Genomic DNA, 19,506 nt, shown 5'->3' with positions numbered 1-19,506 from the left:
CTGGATTACCTCTGCAGTGAAGACTGCCCCCCCAGGGATGGAGTGCCCCCCAATCCGAGTTCCTCCACAGGTCTTACATAACTGCCGGTGCAGGAGTCACTCCTGATTTACTCTGGCCTGGCTGAGAACTGGGTCAGGCTGTGAGCCTGCAAAGCTCCCTCCTTCAGAGAGTGAGATGTTTTTCTGAGCCCTCAGCTCAGCACCAAGGAGCAGAAAGTGCCTGACCTGAGAGGTGCGTTGGTCATGTTTGGCCTCGAAAGCTGTTCCACAGTGGGCTAAAGGTGCTGAGGAGTCTTAAAATCACCCTCAAGCTTTTCCTCAACTGTTTCTACGTGTTGAAGGTGAGGCCCCAGGTCCCGGCCCGGCCAGACCCGCCTGTCTGCGATGCGCACAGCTTGGGCGCCAGGTTTTGTTCGGCAGTGGTGGCAGATGAATGGAGCAAAGCAGCCAGGCTGGAGGGTAGTAGGTTTAGTTTATTAGTCAACAGTGTCTGCTCTTACAGGGATGCAGTACAAGCTCTTGGGTGTGAGGAGGACGTGGGACCCTGACCCCTCCTGGCTAGATGGCAGCTTCTCTCACCACACATTGCTGGGGGTGGGATGAACGTCTCCATGCCACCGTCCCCAGAGAAGTCCAACATGAATATGTACCAGTGTCACGTCTGAACGTCCGTGTAAAGAACAGGCCATTTTCACAGAAAATAAAGACATGGCAGAGCTGGCGGGGGAAGGGAAGACAGCAGTCGGGCCAACTAAACACTTGTCAGGCAAATCCCAGGGCCCAGCGTGCTAGAAGCAAGCAGACTGCGAGGAAACGTGGTCCGTGCAGCTGTATGTGACGGGACGTAGAGCTATTTCACAGCAAAAGAACATACCCCAAGCTGTGCTAGTGACCTGGAGTTCAAGTCCGGGCCCTCGAAGGTCCCCCGTCCCCCCCGCCTGGGGGGCTGCCTGCAGGAAGTCAGTGACAGTCCGTGGAGCTGACCCTGCAGGCAGCAGGGTGTCACACGCCAGCCTGCACCTCTAGCTTCGCCACGGGGCGGCGCCGTGGAGGGAACAGGGCGGCTCCCGTTGGGCTGGCAAAGCTGCCCCGCTCTGCTGCCCCAAGCAGAGATGAGATGAGGCTGAGGCTGGGGGCCTGGTGGGGCCAGGACTCACATCTGCGCTCGCTGAAGCAGTGACTTCGTGCAGCTGTTTTGGGCCCTCTGCGCTGCTCTGGCGGGGCAAAGGGCTGGAAACTGCAGGTTCCCCTCAGCTGAGGAGTCCCCGTGGCATAGGTGTGGTGTGGAGAAGGGTCCCAACTGGAATAGCCAGCTCCTAAGCTGGCCCCTGGGGCAGCCCTGGGCATATGCACGGCCGGAAGGTTACTGCTCTGGCTCTTCTCAGCGAGCATGTTGCCCTCTTGGGGCCACAGCCAGCCAGAAAATTTTGATCTGAGGCTGCTTTAAAGTAGGCTGTGGCTGGGGCCCCCTGTAACTGGTCCCATGATCAGGGACCCGCAGTGAGCTTCTTTGTGGCTGTCAGCTCCACCCAGTGGCCGTCTACTTTGCTTTTGTCAAATGGAAGGACAGAGCATGCTTAATTCTGGGACGGCTCTTGTCAGCGGCCGGTGCGTGTTCACACGCAACGATAACACTGCCGGCTGGGGGGCACGCTCACGCACCAGAGGAGTCTCTGCAGTCCTGCTCATTTGGGGCATGTTTAAATCCAGCTTGCTGAGACTCAGACGCAGAAAAGCAGGTAAGGGGGAGCGCAGACATCACTGACCGGCCAAAGTGTCGGCTTCTTGGAGGGGGTCATGTCCTTTTCTGGATTAAGCCCTGTTCAAAGGCCTGGTGAATCAGGTCTGGAATGTGATCTACCCTAACGTCCAGGTCTGGAATGTGATCTACCCTGTGTTTGGCTTGAGGGGAAAGTGGCACAGCCCAACCCCCTGCATTCAGTGGCCGGGTGACTCCACTGAGCACAGCCATCAAGCCTAACTCCGGCACAAGCATGGACTAGCTTCAGCAGCATGCTGCCTCTGACGGGCCTTCCAGCCTCGCACCAAGCCCTGTAAATGAGCAACGACTCACCAAGCAGTGTCCTGACAGTCCTAGGCCTCCGCTCCCTCGAAAGCAGCACCGCAGTGCTTTGTGAATGTCTGCGAGGTCCGTCCAATGATCAGCACATGCAGACAGGCCCCCGCTACAGGGACACGGCCACACGTGTGTGCCCACAGACACGCTCCACGCCGACATCGGCCCACAGGGGTGTGTGTGTGTGTGCGAGCTCACATGCAAATGCACTTGCCCACAGGCTCACGTCATGTCACACTGAGATGCACCTTCACGCAGACATGCACACCTAGTCACACTCGGAAGCATGTCTGCTCACACATGCCTACTCATGCTAAGCTGCACACACCCACACTCACGCTCACACACACATGCAGCGCTGCATAGGGACAGATCTCAAATGTGAGGGAATTAGTTTGACACCCCAGAAAGCCAAAGCTTAGTGAGCTGCCTGGGATTGCTCTAGAGTGTTAAATAGCAAATTAGTGTCTTTAAATCCGCTGAAGCTTGAACACTGAGGCTACAGTAAATTTTAAACTGGGCTCAGCCAGCCAGCAGAGCAACGCGATTCACCTTTATCGACAGGCAGTACCTGGGCCCACACGCGGACATACACACGCCTGAAACAAACGCACTGCCACCTGCTAGAGACACATTCCTAGCCAGTGGGAGCTTCCTGTTCACACGAGCTAGATGCCCTCAGGCATTGATTTCGACAGAGTTGCCCTCCTCCTGCTCCCGGATGATATGAACGCCAGCAGTCCGCAGCATGCGAGTAGCGCTCCGGGAGCACACAGGAGAGCCTGGGGACCCTGGTGGGGATTTGTGTACTCTGGAGGAGGCTGGAGATCGGGCTGGGGAGCGGTGATATCTGCGAGCCGATCGAACAGGAGGACCTGGGGATCTGCCAGGAGGAGAGCTGGAGTAGCTGGGCGGTCCTTGCTCAGCTGCGGTTCTGGCATCCGGAGGGGACTCCTCTTCTGCCTCCGGAGAATCCTTCAGGAATACAAGAAGAAGCAACAGGTGGCATTCAGGATGAGCTGGGCAAAGACAGTAGGGACACTGCAGTTGAGGCAGGCCTTAAAAGCCAGCAAGAGGCAGATCCTGCAGGAGTGCCGTAGCTGGGTTCAGGAGCTGCGTTCTCCAGCCAGCGCTTTTCCATTCCCAAAGCCACACAGGGATGAATGCTCGTGTGACCCCCAAGTCACAGCACTAGGAGTCACGGGCAGCCTTTGATAGCATGACTTACTATCGTTCAATCTGTTCCATCCTCCTCTGAGCGCAGACAGGTCTCAGGCCGCTGCGGAGCGGGGACAGATCATGCCAGAGGGCATTTGTAAACAGCATCAATCGTGTTTGCTGCCAGTGCCGGACCCCTGGACGTTTGAGGGGGTTTCCCAGGAGCTGCCTGCCCTAAAGCGCTGCTCAGATGGTGCTTTCTGATCTCCTGAGCTGCGGATTATCGCACACACCGGCTCCCTTCCCTGGAGAAGGTTCAGCCTGCAGGGGATCAGAATGGCACGTTTTGCTGCCCACGCCCACAGTGCTTCTGCACAGCACCCTGCTCTCTGCCTGCCTACCAACTGGTGTTGCCCTTGAGTCACAATAAGCTTGAATGAGACAAGCCCTCAGAGAAGGATGAGGGGGCGGGGCATTGTTGAAGCTGAACTTGTCTTCCTTGCTTGTTCTTTTTAATAACAGCGCAGGTGAGAAATGAAGAAGCCACAGTCCATGGTTAAGGATGTGACTCAGCTGCCATTAAACGGCTAGTTTTTATATCCCTCCCAGGTTGCATTCTGAAAAAAGCCCCTTGCCGTTTGAAATTCCTTGTGTGTACAGTTCAGCCAGGGGACAATGATCTGGAAAAGCCTGGGCTTACCAAGACAGGTTTGGGACTTAGCAAATTGGGGAGGGGGGGATTTCAATTTTTGAAGAATCTTGTCATTTTTCTGTTCTGTCTCTGTTAGGCCTGGGGCTGGCTACCCTTTATGTGTTTGATAATTGGTTCTATGAGATGCTTTCGTGTGGGATCGCTGTCGCACTGAGTGAAGCAGGAAGGCCTGCGAGATGCCCATCCTGCCACACCAGTGCTGGGCTGCTGGACATACTTAATCCACTCCCAGGGTGCTGGAAGAGTTCCCAGCCCTGGGACTACTGGAACAGAAGAGCCCAGCAGCCACTGTCAAAGGAGCCCACGTTCTGGGCCCATGGTAAAAGCTCACCCTGTTTCTTGCAATTGTCAGCTGTACAGAGGCCTGGTAACAGGGAGGGGGTCTACTGGAGCTGTGTGGGAGTGAAAGCCAGGGGCAGGCTATTTTTGTACACTTGGTGGGCCGGGCTCCTCCATACCCAGATAAATGCAGTCTGATATCCTGGGTTGAATGTTCCACTGCAGCCAGCTACTTGGGACCTGCCAAACTCACAGGTGCCACAAATCCCATTGCTACCTGCAAATGCGCCCTGGCATGTGCTGATCCAGCTTCTTTTCATGCATGGCAGGTTTGTTAGAGCCAGGTGAATCTCAGCAATTTGCTTTGGAGGAGCTCGACTGGCCATTTCCAGGGTGGGTCCCCCTGGGATTCACGGCCCACAAGTTTTGCTTTGAGTTTCTGGTTCAAACAAACTTCAAACCTCAGAGAAATTCAGTCAGAATGTCTGGGTCTCCCCCTGTTTCACCTGAAACCACAAGTCCTGCTCAATTTCCATGCACGGCTCTAAACTGCTCCAAATTTGTCCAAGACAAACAGCTTCCCCCAAGCAATGCAGAAGACTCAGCCAAGCAAGTCTATGACTAGTGCTGGTAAAAAAAGTTGCTAGGGCTTAACTGAAAGTGTTTCACACAGTTCCAGGATTGCGAGTCCATTTACAGGATCCATGCCCGTGCCTCCATGTGAACATGTCCCCTTTGGCCTTGCCTGGAACAATGCTGTTTCACCCTCTTATATGGAAAGAAATTGCCCTGCGCCATCCCAGGGGAAAGCTGTGAAATTACTGGCCTACAGACCCTACGGCTTACAAAGCACAACACTTACTTTGTCCTTTAAGATGTAGAGAGCAACCGGATTCCTGCGTTCATGTTCTCCGCTGCGGGGGACAATCTCAACTGCACAGAAACAGCAACAAACCCCAGTGACATTTCTGATTAATAGCTGGAGAAGGACCCTACGCACAGCGTGTGTGTGTCTGTGTGTGTGTTTGTGTGTCCGTCCGTCCATCCCAGCTGCTGCCTAGGCCGGACCTGGTGTGTGGGTGTTAGAATCCTCCTGGCTTTGCTTAGATTCCAGGAACAGGACAAAGACTCAAACTGCAAGTTTACACAATCTTCCAGTCTCCATTAAGTCAGACTTACTGAGCTAGATTTTGGAAATCCTGCCAGTTGTTTGTGTGACTGAATTACACTGCAGTGCAGGCATGGGCTGCCAAGTACAGAGTCACACATGAGTGGGGTAAAAACATGCCCATGCGTGCTTGATCAGGAGTGGGCAGAGCTGGCAATATTGGCTTCCTCCCGAGTGTAATATTTAGACAAATTCTGTGGGCAGCCCCCAAAGGCTGCATCGTAGCAGGAACCTGAGATCACAGCAATCAGCTACTGAAGTTTAGGGAGCAAGAGCCAGCAGCTCTAGGGGTGGCCTTTGGCATATAGAACCCCTCCTCTGCTGGGCCCCACATGAGAAATTGGCTCAGATACAGGAAAGGGAAACAGGACTTTTTTGCTCAGATTCGTGGTCTGTGCAAAATCAAACAGGAACCAGGGGGTTATGGAGGATAGGACCCTCAATGGCTGTTAGACAGCATGGGCAGGGATGGTGTCCCTAGCCTCTGTTTGCCAGACACTGGCAATGGCGACAGGGGATGGATCACTTGATCATTACCTGTGCTGTTCATTCCCTCTGGGGCTCCTGGCACTGGCCAGTTTCGGAAGACAGGATACTGGGCTAGATGGACCTTTGGTCTGATCCAGTATGGCTGTTCCTATGTTCTTATACAAGTCCCTTTGTACCCCCCAGCCCTGCAAACAGGCCGAGTGACACAACACTTGCTTTAGGATCCCATCTGGCCTCTGGTTTCATGCATGCATACAGAGCCCCACTGAAGGAACAGGGTCTTAAGCAGAAGCCAGAATAAATGATGGGACTCAGGAGCTAGAAAGCAGAGAAACCTGAAAACAGTTTTTTGCCAGAGCATGGTGCTCCAAAGCCTTCAGTGGAGATTTCCCACCTCCATGTGAAGCAGGGCTTCCATTGAACCGATGCCACAGAGGAGTGGTTACATGCCTGAACCTCCCCATGCTGGGAGCTCAGGATTAATAGCTGAAAGAATGCACAAACTGAAAGAGCGTGCAAAAAATCACAAGGGAAATAGTGTATGCACATGTGGGCCGGAGCCACCGGTGCTGTATTTATTAACGCTTGTCTCTTCCTGCTGGTTTGTCTCAATGTTAAAAGTGTGGGTTTGGTTAGGCCTGTAGTCCATTAACCCTAGGGTGACCAGCCAGCAAATGTGAAAAATTGGGACGGGGTGGGGGGTAATAGGAGCCTATATAAGAAAAAGACCCAAAAATCGGGACCGTCCCTATAAAATCGGGACATCTGGTCACCCTAGTTAACCCTGGCTCTGGGATGATGCACAGGCAGGGACATTTCACCCACACATTGATTATTCAGGATAACAACATGATTAAACATTTTCAGACTAATTTTCTGGCTAATGGATCCCTGGGAAATAATTGCTTAGGACAGAGCCTGGTGCCCTTTCTTATACAGGAAGCCAGAACAAAATCTAGCCTGTTATTATTTATTGTACATGACGTTGACCCAGCTAGCGTTTACTAGTGGCTCTGGAGCTACCCAGCGTGAGGAGTCCTGCAGTGATGACTGCGCCTAACGGCAAGGGTCTGCAGGTCGTGAGGGTCATCGCATAAGAAGAGGGTCACTAAGGAGCCCTGACAACAAGCTGTTACCAGCTGTTTTCCGAGCTGCCCAGTTTGTGTCAACAGGAAAACTCCCCTTTGACTGTTTTCTTTGCCTGCAGCGGTGCTGTGATAAGTGGCTACAAATAGCAACAAAAGCCACATTGGCAGGATTGGCCAACAAGCCCTGGGAGGCTCCAGCCATCTGTGCCCTGCAGAGAGTTCAGAGTAGACAGAATCTCAGGACAATTATTTACCTTCGTGCTTTAAATGCTCTTCGTTCTGATCCATGTATTCGGAGGAGCTTTGCTTGTCCAGCTTCTGTTTGTCTCTGTTAAATGTACAAGGTGTTTTGTAAAGAACAAGCCGGGAGACGTGTGCTCAGATGCCCTTTACTAACAATGTTCTTGTCCCAGGGGAAGGCCCTTTGTGTGCTACTTGTCCTGCAATGTTCACGGCTCTTCTGCTCTAAGGCAGCACAATGGCACTGACGCACTGCTGCTGGGGAGCTTTCCCCAGCTTTATACATAGCCGAGGCCGCTGATGAGGAATGTGTTCAGTGGCCGAAGGGAACAAAAATCCCAGGACTGCAAAATGAAAGGAGGATGGCAGCTGAGTCTTGAAGATGCTGCAGCTGGACCCTGCCTGCTCCAGGACCTGTCACCTCAGCTACTGCAATAATGGCCAGCAAATTCCTGGGACAGCAGGATGGTTTGAAACACACATAGGGTGACGTGGGGCAATGTGGGAAAGCAGCCAGGCAGTGAATGAGCGGGAGAGAGATTGAGGGGATTCGGGAATTGGATTGGGATGAGATCCCAGCTCTAGGGGGACAGAAGGGAACAGCACTGCAGCAGTGACTCCAGGGAAAAGGCAGGTGAGGAGTAGGGGTTAAATATACATGAGAATGGCACCGCGTGACTAAGGTCAGAATCCACTGCATCCTACCTGGAGTATTGGGGGGAGGGACAGCTCAGTGGTTTGAGCATTGGCCTGCTAAACCCAGGGTTGAGAGTTCAATCCTTGAGGGGGCCATTTAGGGATCTGGGGCAAAAATTGGGGGTTGGTCCTGCTTTGAACAGGGGGTGGGACTAGATGACCTCCTGAGGTCCCTTCCAACCCTGAGATTCTGTGAAACAAGGAACTGACTTGTAGCCCGGGTTCTATGGCAGCACTAGTCACGGAGGGGCTGGGGTAGGGCTCCTCCACTGGGAATGGCTTGACTTTTATCAGGGGTTTAGGTCTGGAAATAGCTCAGGGTGCATGATTAGTTAGCCCAGTCTGCCCTATTGTTGAGGTGGAGATAAGCTGGTGTTTAGCCGTCCCCAATTTTAAACATTTCTGGTTTTTAAAAAACCTACCCAAGACTTTGTAAGAGACTATTTGAAAGTGAACTACAGCGGGGGGAGGGGGGGCGCGGTGGGAACGACTTGCAGTCCCTTTGGTAGAGCTGTCCCAGGCTGTTCTGTCCTGTGACCAGGGCAGATAATCATGAGCCATGCCCAGCGCTGCGACAGCCCCTCCTGTCTGCACGCAGCGGGGACTCTGCCCCGCTGGGTGCGTGGGGTTATTGGGGTTATTCATTAATTCCTGGGGGGGGGGTCAGTTCATCGTAGGTTTGATTGATTGCGGAGTTTGTCGAGTTTAAGTGCCCAGGGCTCTGGGGAGCCCCTTCTCGGAGAGAATAAAGACACCAAGGACGTGTTACTGGGGTTGTGTTCCCTGTGGCAGACAGAAACCCCCTGGGTCCACAGACAGCCCAGCAAACCACATGGAGCCATTTGCTGGGAGATGGTCCCCAGAGCGCTCCCAGCTCCTCAGCCAGCCCCACCCCACTCCCCCCGTCACGGCTGCCATGGGTGAGAACATGCAGTGTGAGAGGACAGATTGGAAAGAGAGAGAATAGGCCACAAGGAAACAAATACAGATAATACTGGTGTGTCCAAGAGAGACAGGCCTGACAGAGCAGGGGGAGCAGCCAGGGAAGCTGTGTCCCCATGCGATCCCTGGGATAGGGCTTGGAGCCGGGAGGGGAGCAGCCAGGGGGAGCTGTGTCCCCGTGCAATACCCGGGATCGGGCTGGGAGCCGGGAGCCTGGTGCAGGGGATCCATCGGGGGAGCTGTGTCCCTGTGCAATACCTGGGATGGGGCTGGGAGCCGGGAGGCTGGTGCAGAGGATCCATCGGGGGAGCTGTGTTCCCCTGTGATTCCCGGGATGGGGCTGGGAGCCAGGAGGCTGGTGCAGGGGATCCATCGGGGGAGCTGTGTTCCCGTGCGATCCCCAGGACGGGGCTGGGGGCTGGGAGCTGGGAGGGGAGCAGCCGGGGGAGCTGGGTCCCTGTGCAATACTCGGGATGGGGTTGGGAGCCGGGAGGCTGGCACTGGGGAGCAGCCAGGGGGAGCTGTGTCCCTGTGTGATCCCCGGGATGGGGCTGGGAGCTGGGAGAGGAGCAGCCAGAGGGAGCTGTGTCCCTGAGCAGTCCCCAAGATGGGACTGAGAGCTGGGAGGCTGGCACTGGGGAAGCAGAGTGACAGGTATTTTATTCAAGTTAGGTGAAAATGCTCACTTTTTGGAGGGTTTCCAGCAGGCACAGACCGTCACCAAGGTGACGAGAAGGAAAATGCCCCCAGTGGAGAGGATTATGTAGAGGGAGCTCCTTCCTAGGAGAGAGAAGGCAGAGGAATTACCGCTCACACCCACAGCGGCTGCCCTGTCACTGCCTCAGCCTTGACAATGCCCATTCTGCTCTCTGCAGACAGTACAAGGAACAACCCCAGCGTCTGTCCGCCCTCAGCAGTGCTCAGCTCGGGGTCACGCTGACACCCTGCCAGGGATGCCCCAGCTCCCACTGACGGAGGAGAACCCAAACAGCCCTGGAGATGAACACAATCCTCTGTTTCTTTCAGTTCCAACACACACAGCTGGGGAAGGCTGGAGAAGAGCTGGAGCAGCCTCTATGGGCCCCCAGCATAAGGCAAATGGTGCAGAAAGAGACAATTTGCCCCTCTTCTAGGCTTCCAGCCTGAGCCCCCAGGACTTAGTTAAGTGCCCTGCTGCATCACTTCCCAGGTGTCTGTCAAACACCGTACCCAGCAGGGATTCTGCAGCGGCACTGAATGCCAGCGACTAGCAGAGAACATTTGCTGGCCCTGGATCTTGGACACACTGGACCCTCAGTGCCCAGGCTGCGGGATTGTCTGTGTCAGTGAGACTCAGACCTCAGGGATTCAGGAGCCAAATTAGCGATCAACAGTACCCAAAAGAGCCATCGTAGTGTGAATTCATTGTGTCATTTACTATAGTACTATTCATATTTAAACAGTATGATGGGAAAATTTAGTTTTTATATATATATATAAATATTAGGGCTGTCAAGTGATTAAAAAACGTCATCGCAATTAATCGTGCGATTAATCACACTGTTAAACAATAATAGAATACCATTTATTTTAATATTTTTGGATGTTTTCTATATTTTCACATATATTGATTTCACAGAATACAGTCTTCAGTGCTGACTTTATATTTATTTTTATTACAAATATTTGCATTGTAAAAAACAAAAGGAATAGTATTTTTCAATTTGCCTAATACAAGTACTGCAGAGAAATCTCTTTATCATGACAGTTGAACTTACAAATGTAGAATTATGAACAAAAAATAACTGCACTCAAAAATAAAACAATGTAAAGCATTAGAACTTACAAGTCCACTCAGTCCTACTTCTTGCTCATCCAATCGCTCAGACAAACAAATTTGTTTACATTTGCAGGACATAATGCTTAGGGTTGCCAGGCATCTGGTCTTCAACCGGAACGCCCAGTCAAAAAGGGGCCCTGGTGACTCTGGTCAGCACCGCTGACCGGGCCGCTAAAGGTCCGGTTGGTGGAGCAGTGGGGCTAAGGCAGGCTGCCTACCTGCCCTGGCTCTGTGTGGCTCAAATAAGCGGCCAGCATGTCCGGCTCCTAGGTGCAGGGGCAGCCACGGGGGCTCCCCATGCTGTCCCTGCCCGAGCTGCAGGGCCGGTGCCTGAAAGAGCAGGCAGTGCACAGAACTCCCCGGTTCCTCCGCCTAGGAGCTGGGCATGCCAGCCGCTTCCAGGAGCTGCATGGAGGCAGGGCAGGGCAGGCAGGGAGCCTGCCTAAGCCCCACTGCACTATTGCCCAGGAGCCACCTGAGATAAGTGCCACCCAACTGGAGCCTGCACCTGAATCCCCCTCCTGCACCCCAACCCCCTACCCCAGGTTAGAACCCCCTCCCGCACCATAACTCCCTCCTGGAGCCCTCACCTCACACCCTGTCCTTCACTCCACGCCCCTGCCCCAGCCCTGAGCCCCCTCCCACAGCCAAACTCCCTCTCAGAGCCCGCATTCCACATCCCCTCCTGCATCTAAACCTCAGCCCTGAGCCCCCTCCTGCACCCAAACTCCCTCCCAGAGTGCAGACCCTACACCACCCTCCCACACCCCAACCCCCTGCCCCAGCCATGAGCCCCCTACAGAATCATAGAATAACAGAGTTGGAAGGGACCTCCGGAGCCCATCTAGTCCAACCCCCTGCCCAGAGCAGGACCAATCCCAACTAAATCATCCCAGCCAGGGCTTTGTCAAACCTGACCTTAAAAACTTCTAAGGAAGGGGATTCCACCACCTGCCTAGGTAACGCATTCCAGTGTTTCACCACCCTCCTAGTGAAAAAGTTTTTCCTAATATCCAACCTAAACCTCCCCCACTGCAACTTGAGACCATTACTTCTTGTCCTGTCATCTGCTATCACTGAGAATAGTCTAGATCCATCCTCTTTGGATCCACCTTTCAGTTAGTTAAAAACAGCTATCAAATCCCCCCTCATTCTTCTCTTCCATAGACTAAACAGTTCCCTCAGCCTCTCCTCATAAGTCATGTGTTCCAGACCCCTAATCATTTTTGTTGCCCTTCACTGGACTCTCTCCAATTTCTCCACATCCTTCTTGTAGTGTGGGGCCCAAAACTGGACACAGTACTCCAGATGAGGCCTCACCAATGTTGAATAGAGGGGAACAATCACTTGCAATGCCCCTACTTATACACCCCAAAATGTTGTTGACCTTCTTGGCAACAAGGGCACACTGTTGACTCATATCCAGCTTCTTGTCCACTGTCACCCCTAGGTCCTTCTCTACAGAACTGCTGCCTAGCCATTCGGTCCCTAGTCTGTAGCGGTTCATTGGATTCTTCCGTCCTAAGTGCAGGACTCTGCACTTGTCCTTGTTGAACCTCATCAGATTTCTTTTGGCCCAATCCTCCAATTTGTCTAGGTCCTTCTGTATCCTATCCCTACCCTCCAGAGTATCCACCACTCCTCCCAGTTTAGTGTCATCCGCAAACTTGCTGAGGGTGCAATCCACACCATCCTCCAGATCATTTATGAAGATATTGAACAAAACCGGCCCCAGGACCGAACCCTGGGGCACTCCGCTAGATACCGGCTGCCAGCTAGACATGGAGCCATTGATCACTACCCGTTGAGCCCGACAATCTAGCCAACTTTCTACCCACCTTGTAGTGCATCCATCCAGCCCATACTTCTTTAACTTGCTGACAAGAATACTGTGGGAGACCGTGTCAAAAGCGTTGCTAAAGTTGAGGAATAACACATCCACTGCTTTCCCTTCATCCACAGAACCAGTTATCTCATCATAGAAGGCAATTAGATTAGTCAGGCATGACTTTCCCTTGGTGAATCCATGCTGACTGTTCCTGATCACTTTCCTCTTGTCTAAGTGCTTCAGAATTGATTCCTTGAGGACATACTCCATGATTTTTCCGGGGATTGAGGTGAGGCTGACCGGCCTGTAGTTCCCAGGATTGTCCTTCTTCCCTTTTTTAAAGATGGGCACTACATTAGCCTTTTTCCAGTCTTCCAGGACTTCCCCCGATCGCCATGAGTTTTCAAAGATAATGGCCAATGGCTCTGCAATCACATCCGCCAATTCCTTTAGCACTCTTGGATGCAACACATCCGGCCCCATGGACTTGTGCACGTCCAGTTTTTCTAAATAGTCCCGAACCACTTCTTCCTTCACAGAGGGCTGGCCACCTCCTCCCCATGCTCTGCTGCCCAGTGCAGTAGTCTGGGAGCTGACTTTGTTCGTGAAGACAGAGGCAAAAAACGCATTGAGTACATTAGCTTTTTCCACATCCTCTGTCACTAGGTTGCCTCCCTCATTTAGTAAGGGGCCCACACTTTCCTTGGCTTTCTTCTTATTGCCAACATACCTGAAGAAACCCTTCTTGTTACTCTTAACATCCCTCGTTAGCTGCAACTCCAGGTGTGATTTAGCCCTCCTGATTTCATTCCTACATGCCCGAGCAATATTTATATACTCATCCCTGGTCATTTGTCCAATCTTCCACTTCTTGTAAGCCTCTTTTTTGTGTTTAAGATCAGCAAGGATTTCTCTGTGAAGCCAAGTTCATCGCCTGCCATATTTACTATTCTTTCTACACATCGGGATGGTTTGTCCCTGTAACCTCAATAAGGATTCTTTAAAATACAGCCAGCTCTCCTGGACTCCTTTTCCCCTCATGTTATTCTCCCAGGGGATCTTGCCCATCAGTTCTCTGAGGGAGTCAAAGTCTGCTTTTCTGAAGTCCAGTGTCCGTATTCTGCTGCTCTCTTTTCTTCCTTGTGTCAGGATCCTGAACTCGACCATCTCATGGTCACTGCCTCCCAGGTTCCCATACACTTTTGCTTCCCCCACTAATTCTTCCCGGTTTGTGAGCAGCAGGTCAAGAAGAGCTCTGCCCCTAGTTGGTTCCTCCAGCACTTGCACCAGGAAATTGTCCCTCTAGTTTCCAAAAACTTCCTGGATTGTCTGTGCACCGCTGTTTTGCTCTCCCAACAGATATTAGGATGATTGAAGTCGCCCATGAGAACCAGGGCGTGCGATCTAGTAGCTTCTGCGACTTGCCGGAAGAAAGCCTCATCCACCTCATCCCCCTGGTCCGGTGGTCTATAGCAGACTCCCACCACGACATCACTCTTGTTGCTCAGGCTTCTAAACTTAATCCAGAGACTCTCAGGTTTTTCTGCAGTTTCATACTTGAGCTCTGAGCAGTCATACTGCTCCCTTACATACAGTGCAACTCCCTCACCTTTTCTGGCCTCCCTATCCTTCCTGAACAGTTTATACCCATCCATGACAGTACTCCAGTCATGCGAATTATCCCACCAAGTCTCCGTTATTCCAATCACATCATAATTCCCTGACTTTGCCAGGACCTCCAGTTCTCCCTGCTTGCTTCCCAGGCTTTGTGCATTTGTATACAGGTGTAAGCAGCGTCAGGATGAGCTCCACCCTGACATCTGGTGGTGAGGTGTGGCAAGTTGTGGAAAAGAACTTCAGGGGCTGATCTAATTTGCATAGGCACACCGACCTCGCCTAGCATGAGCCCATAGCTGCCCAAATGGTCACTTTGGCTGCTGTGGGATCCCCAGTGTCCCTGTTATTGGGGCAGGAAGAATAAATTGTTATTACCCTGACTATGGGAACTGTGCTTGGAACTGTACTGGGCCTTTTGTTATGATGGAGGTACTCGCCATCAACTGAGCAGCACTCGCTAGGCAAGGGACATGGGTTCCAAAACTCTGTGAATAGAGAGAGAGGGGGACTGGGGGGTAAGTATTAATACTTGGTGGTATGGGCCCCTTGGTGAGGGCCTTACATGCTAATTGCACTTCTTCCTCTCTCCACTGTGGAATATCAGGGCTAATTTTGATTCCATTAGGAGTCTAGTTACAGGCTGCTGAGCTCACTTTGGGCTAACGGTGCACCAGCACTGAGGCTCCCCTACCACAAGCTGAATTCACCCAAGAGCTGAAATCACTGAGTGTTGTGTTAGGTAGTGGGGGAGCCTGAAGATACATGGTGGAGCAGTTTGCGGGACGGCCGGAGCGGCTGGTGGACAGGCTGGGGGAGCAGTTTGCGGGACGGCCGGAGCGCCTGGTGGACAGGCTGGGGGAGCAGTTTGCGGGACGGCCGGAGTGCCTGGTGGACAGGCTGGGGGAGCAGTTTGCGGGAGGGCTGGAGCGGCTGGTGGACAGGCTGGTGGAGCCGTTCATAGGACGGTGGGAGCTGCTTGTGGGACGCCGAGCGAAGCAGTTCGTGGGGCGGTGGGCGGAGCGGAGCAAAGGCCTATGGAGCTGTGGGGTGGTCAGCTTCAGATCATGTAAGGTGCCCCTTACCTCTCTCTCTCTCTCCCCCCCCCAATCTCCACCCAGGTTGGGAGGTAAAACTCTGCAGATAAACTTTCGAACTCTGGGGCTGCCTGACCAGGGACAGAGACTTTTGGGCCACTGGACTTTTGGGACTTTGGGTGATTTGGGGTTACTGGACTCAAGAACCAAAGGGAAAGGACATGCCCCGATTTGCTTGGGGTGGGGTTTTTGCTCATGGGTTGTGTTATGAATCCTGTTGGTGGTGTTTCCCCAACATAATGCCACATTGTTTCTCTCTGTTATTAAAAGGCTTTTTGCTACACTCAGACTATATGCTTGCGAGAGGGGAAGCATTGCCTCTTGGAGGCACCCAGTGGGGGTGGTATATATTTGTCCCAGTTCACTGGATGGGGGCTTGAGCCGGTTTGCATTGTGTTATGGGAATGGATCCCCTAGATATTGAACCCGGCCCTTGTTGCTGCCAACTCTGACGGGCAGAAGGGTTACATAGGCACTTGAGATAACCCGCTGATCACCCTTTGTTCTCAGGATGAGGCAGGAGCCCTCCCCTCTCACATGCTCCTGCTCGTGCTTCCTCCCGGTATCCCGCTTCCCCACTTACCTCAGGGCTTTGGTGTCCTTCCCCCGGTGAACCTAGTTTAAAGCCCTCCTCACTAGGTTAGCCAGCCTGCTTGCAAAGATGCTCTTCCCTCTCTTCGCTAAGTGGAGCCCATCTCTGCCTAGCACTCCTCCTTCATGGAACACCATCCCATGGTCGAAGAATCCAAAGCCTTCTCTCCGACACCACCTGCGTAGCCATTCATTGACTTCCACGATTTGACGGTCTCTACCCAGGCCTTTTCCTTCCACGGGGAGGATGAACGAGAACACCACTTGCACCTCATACTCCTTTATCCTCCTTCCCAGAGCCACGTAGTCCGCAGTGATCCGCTCAAGGTCATTCTTGGCAGTATCCTTGGTGCCCACGTGGAGAAGCAGGAAGGGGTAGCGATCCGAGGGCTTGATGAGTCTCGGCAGACTCTCCGTCACATCGCGAATCTTAGCTCCTGGCAAGCAGCAGACTTCTCTGTTTTCCCAGTCAGGGCGGCAGATAGATGACTCAGTCCCCCTGAGGAGAGAGTCCCCGACCACCACCACCCGCCTCCTTCTCTTGGGAGTGGTGGTCGTGGAACCCCCAACCTTAGGACAGTGCATCTCATGCCTTTCAACTGGTGGAGTCTCCTTCTGCTCCCTTCCCCCAGACGTATCATCTGGGCCACTCCCCGCAATGGTACCTGTGGAGAGAACATGAAAACGGTTACTTACCTGTATCCGCGTTGCTGGTACATGGACGTTCCCCCTTCTTCGTCTGGAGGTCACATGCTGCCAGATTTCTTCACCGTCCTCCTGTCCACGCTGCGCAGCATGCTCTGAATCTTCAGAACCTTGTGCCCCTCCTGCACCCCAAACCTCTTATCTCTGGTCCCACCACAGAACCTGCAGCACCAGCTGGAGCCCTCACCCCCTCCTGCACCCCAATCCCCTGCCCCAGCCTAGAGCTCCCTCCTGCACCCTGAACCCCTCATTTCTGGCCCCACCCTAGAACCCACACCCTCAGCTGGAGCCCTCACCGCCTCCCGCACCCCAACCCCCTGCCCCAGCCTGGTGAAAGTGAGTGAGGGTCAGAGAGAGCGAGCAACAGAGGGAGGGGGGATGGAGTGAGTGAGGGTGGGGCAGGGGGAGAGGTAAAGGTGTTCGGTTTTGTGCGATTAGCGAGTTGGCAACCCTAATAGCGCTGCCCACTTCTTGTTTATAATGTCACCTGAAAGTGAGAACAGGTGTTTACATGGCACTATTGTAGCCGGCATCTCAAGATATTTACATGCCAGATGCACAAAAGATTCATCTGTCCCTTCATGCTTCAACCACCATTCCAGAGGTCATGCGTCCATGCCGATGATGGGTTCTGCTTGATAACGATCCATAGCAGTGCAGACCAACACATGTTCACTTTTATCATCTGAGTCAGAGGCCACCAGCAGAAGGTTGATTTTATTTTTTGGTGGTTCGGGTTCTGTAGTTTCCGCATCAGAGTGTTGCTCTTTTAAGACTTCTGAAAGCATGCTCCATACCTCGTCCCTCTCAGATTTTTGGAAGACACTTCAAATTCTTAAACCTTGGGTTGAGCGCTGTAGCTATCTTTAGAAATCTCACATTGGTACCCTCTTTGCGTTTTGTCAAATCTGCAGTGAAAGTGTTCTTAAAATGAACAACGTGTTCTGGGTCATCATCCGACATGGCTAGAACATGAAATATACGGCAGAGTGCAGGTAAAACAGAGCAGAGGACCTACAATCACATTCTTTTTTAATGAGCATCATCAGCATGGAAGCATGTCCTCTGCAATGGTGGCCGAAGCATGAAGGGGTATACGAATGTTTAGCATGTCTGGCACGTAAATATCTTCCAATGCCAGCTACAAAAGTGCCATGTGAATGCCTGTTCTCACTTACGAGTGACACTGTAAATAAGAAGAGGGCAGCATTATCTCCTGTAAATGTAAACAAACTTGTTTGTTTTAGCGACTGGCTGAACAAGAAGTAGGACTGAGTGGACTTGTAGGCTCTGAAGCTTTACATTGTTTTATTTTTGAGTGCAGTTATGTAACAAGAAAAATCTACATTTGTAAGCTGCACTTTCAGGATAAAGAGATTGCACTATGGTACTTGTATGAGGTGAATTGAAAAATACTGTTTTACAGTGCAAATATTTGTAATAAAAAATAATTATATAAAGTGAGCCCTGTGCACTGTGTATTCTGTGTTGTAATTGAAATCAGTATATTTGAAAATGTAGAAAATCATCCAAAATATTTAATAAATGCCAATTGGTATTTTATTGTACAACAGTGCAATTAAAACTGCGATGACTTAATTTTTTTTGTTAATTGTGTGAGTTAACTGCAATTAATCAACAGCCCTATAAATAATATATGGATTGATTATTCTCACAGCAAAATGACTGACCAAGTATTATTATTTTATCAACTACAATTGGCTAATAACACAGTAAAAGCCTCCTGATTGGTTAATAGTTTAGACTGGTTAATAATCCAGTCACCCAGTGTTTCAATAACATGTGCTGCAAAGAGCCACAGGAGACACATTAAAGAGCCCCTCATGGCTCCCAAGCCACAGTCCGAGTGTCCCTGGTCTATGTGCTCCAGCCCCAACGCCTTTGACTCAGAAATGGGCTCTGTGCAGAAATGCCCATGCTGCACTGACGCTCCTGCTCCTGGCAGGGCTAATCTTCTGGGCACCAGGCTGCAGGTGGCCAATTATGGCCCATGTTCATGCTGTTTCCAGTGGTGCTGGGTGCTTCTGGTTTGGTGGGTGCCCAGCTGAGCTCTGGGCCAGAGGGAGGCCCCAGGACATGGTGATTTTGTTTTGCTCTGTAAAAGCCATGTTGCCGACTGATTACAAGCCCTCTGGCCAATGCTCTGGTCATATGGACACTCGCTGTAATACATGGCTACAGTCTGGGACTGGTGTCCGGCGGACTGAAGCCCCTGGGTTCATCCAGCACCTCAAGCCAGGCCTCTGCCTCTCCACCAACCAGCTTGTGCCTCACCCTCAGGAGGGGAGTGCAGAACAACTGGCCTTGTGGTGTGACCAGGGCCTCTTGCTGAGAACCGCCTGCCCCCCGCCCCCTCCGGGTTACACCAGAGGCTGAGAGTGTGAGCTGCTTATTGTGCAGGAACATCACCGACTGGCTCAGACTCAGCATCGAGGAGCGGGAGGAAAGATCAGTGGAGCAGCAGCCAGCCACCTGAATTCAGGCCAGTCTGCAGGCTGCGTGGCTGCAGGGTGGCCCCCCTGTGCCATGGCTGCTCTGAGCGCTCCAGCCAGTTGATAGGTTCCCTCTCGTTCCATGCCTGTGACGGAACATCCCGTGCTGTTCTCAGCCCCACCTGAGCTCACCTCCAGGCCGCTCAGCAAGGACTGACAGGTGTGGGATACGCAGACTTCGCTCTGAGCAATGCACGCTGGGAGTTAGCGATTGCAGAGTTATAAACTGTTCTGAAAACAGCTGGCTCACAAAAATGTTCCCAGAGCTAGTTACCGTGTTTGTAACGTTCTGGGTTCCAGAGGGGTGCCAAGAGTAGGCCAGTAAGTCTAGCCGTGATGTGGAGACAGGCTGAGAGGACAAGACTACAGAGCTCAGCTGGGCAAACTTTTTCAGGAAAATAGATTATTCACTGAAAAACGCCATTTCACAACAAATCTGATGTGAATTCACCGACTCGTTCTGGCCAAAAATCTTATTTGGGGGGCTAGA

General features: G+C 52.3%; 1 protein-coding gene across 1 annotated transcript in view; it reads right to left on the bottom strand.

Annotated features, from left to right (window-relative positions):
* Positions 1-453: 453 nt before the first annotated feature.
* HEPACAM (hepatic and glial cell adhesion molecule) overlaps positions 454-19,506 on the bottom strand; it is a 74,886-nt gene continuing 55,833 nt past the window's right edge. Inside the window, exons 4-7 of the mRNA XM_073320913.1 lie at positions 9,536-9,629; positions 7,226-7,299; positions 5,089-5,159; positions 454-3,052 (exon numbers count right to left, since the gene is read on the bottom strand). Coding sequence (XP_073177014.1) covers positions 2,756-3,052; positions 5,089-5,159; positions 7,226-7,299; positions 9,536-9,629 — 536 coding nt within the window. The 3' untranslated portion in view covers positions 454-2,755. The remainder of the gene's footprint in view (positions 3,053-5,088; positions 5,160-7,225; positions 7,300-9,535; positions 9,630-19,506) is intronic.

Source organism: Lepidochelys kempii, chromosome 22, assembly GCF_965140265.1.
Source record: "Lepidochelys kempii isolate rLepKem1 chromosome 22, rLepKem1.hap2, whole genome shotgun sequence".
In the NCBI taxonomy this organism is placed as follows: Eukaryota; Metazoa; Chordata; order Testudines; family Cheloniidae; genus Lepidochelys; species Lepidochelys kempii.
Note: the sequence above shows the minus strand (reverse complement) of the source record. Positions and strands in the feature narration are given on the sequence as shown.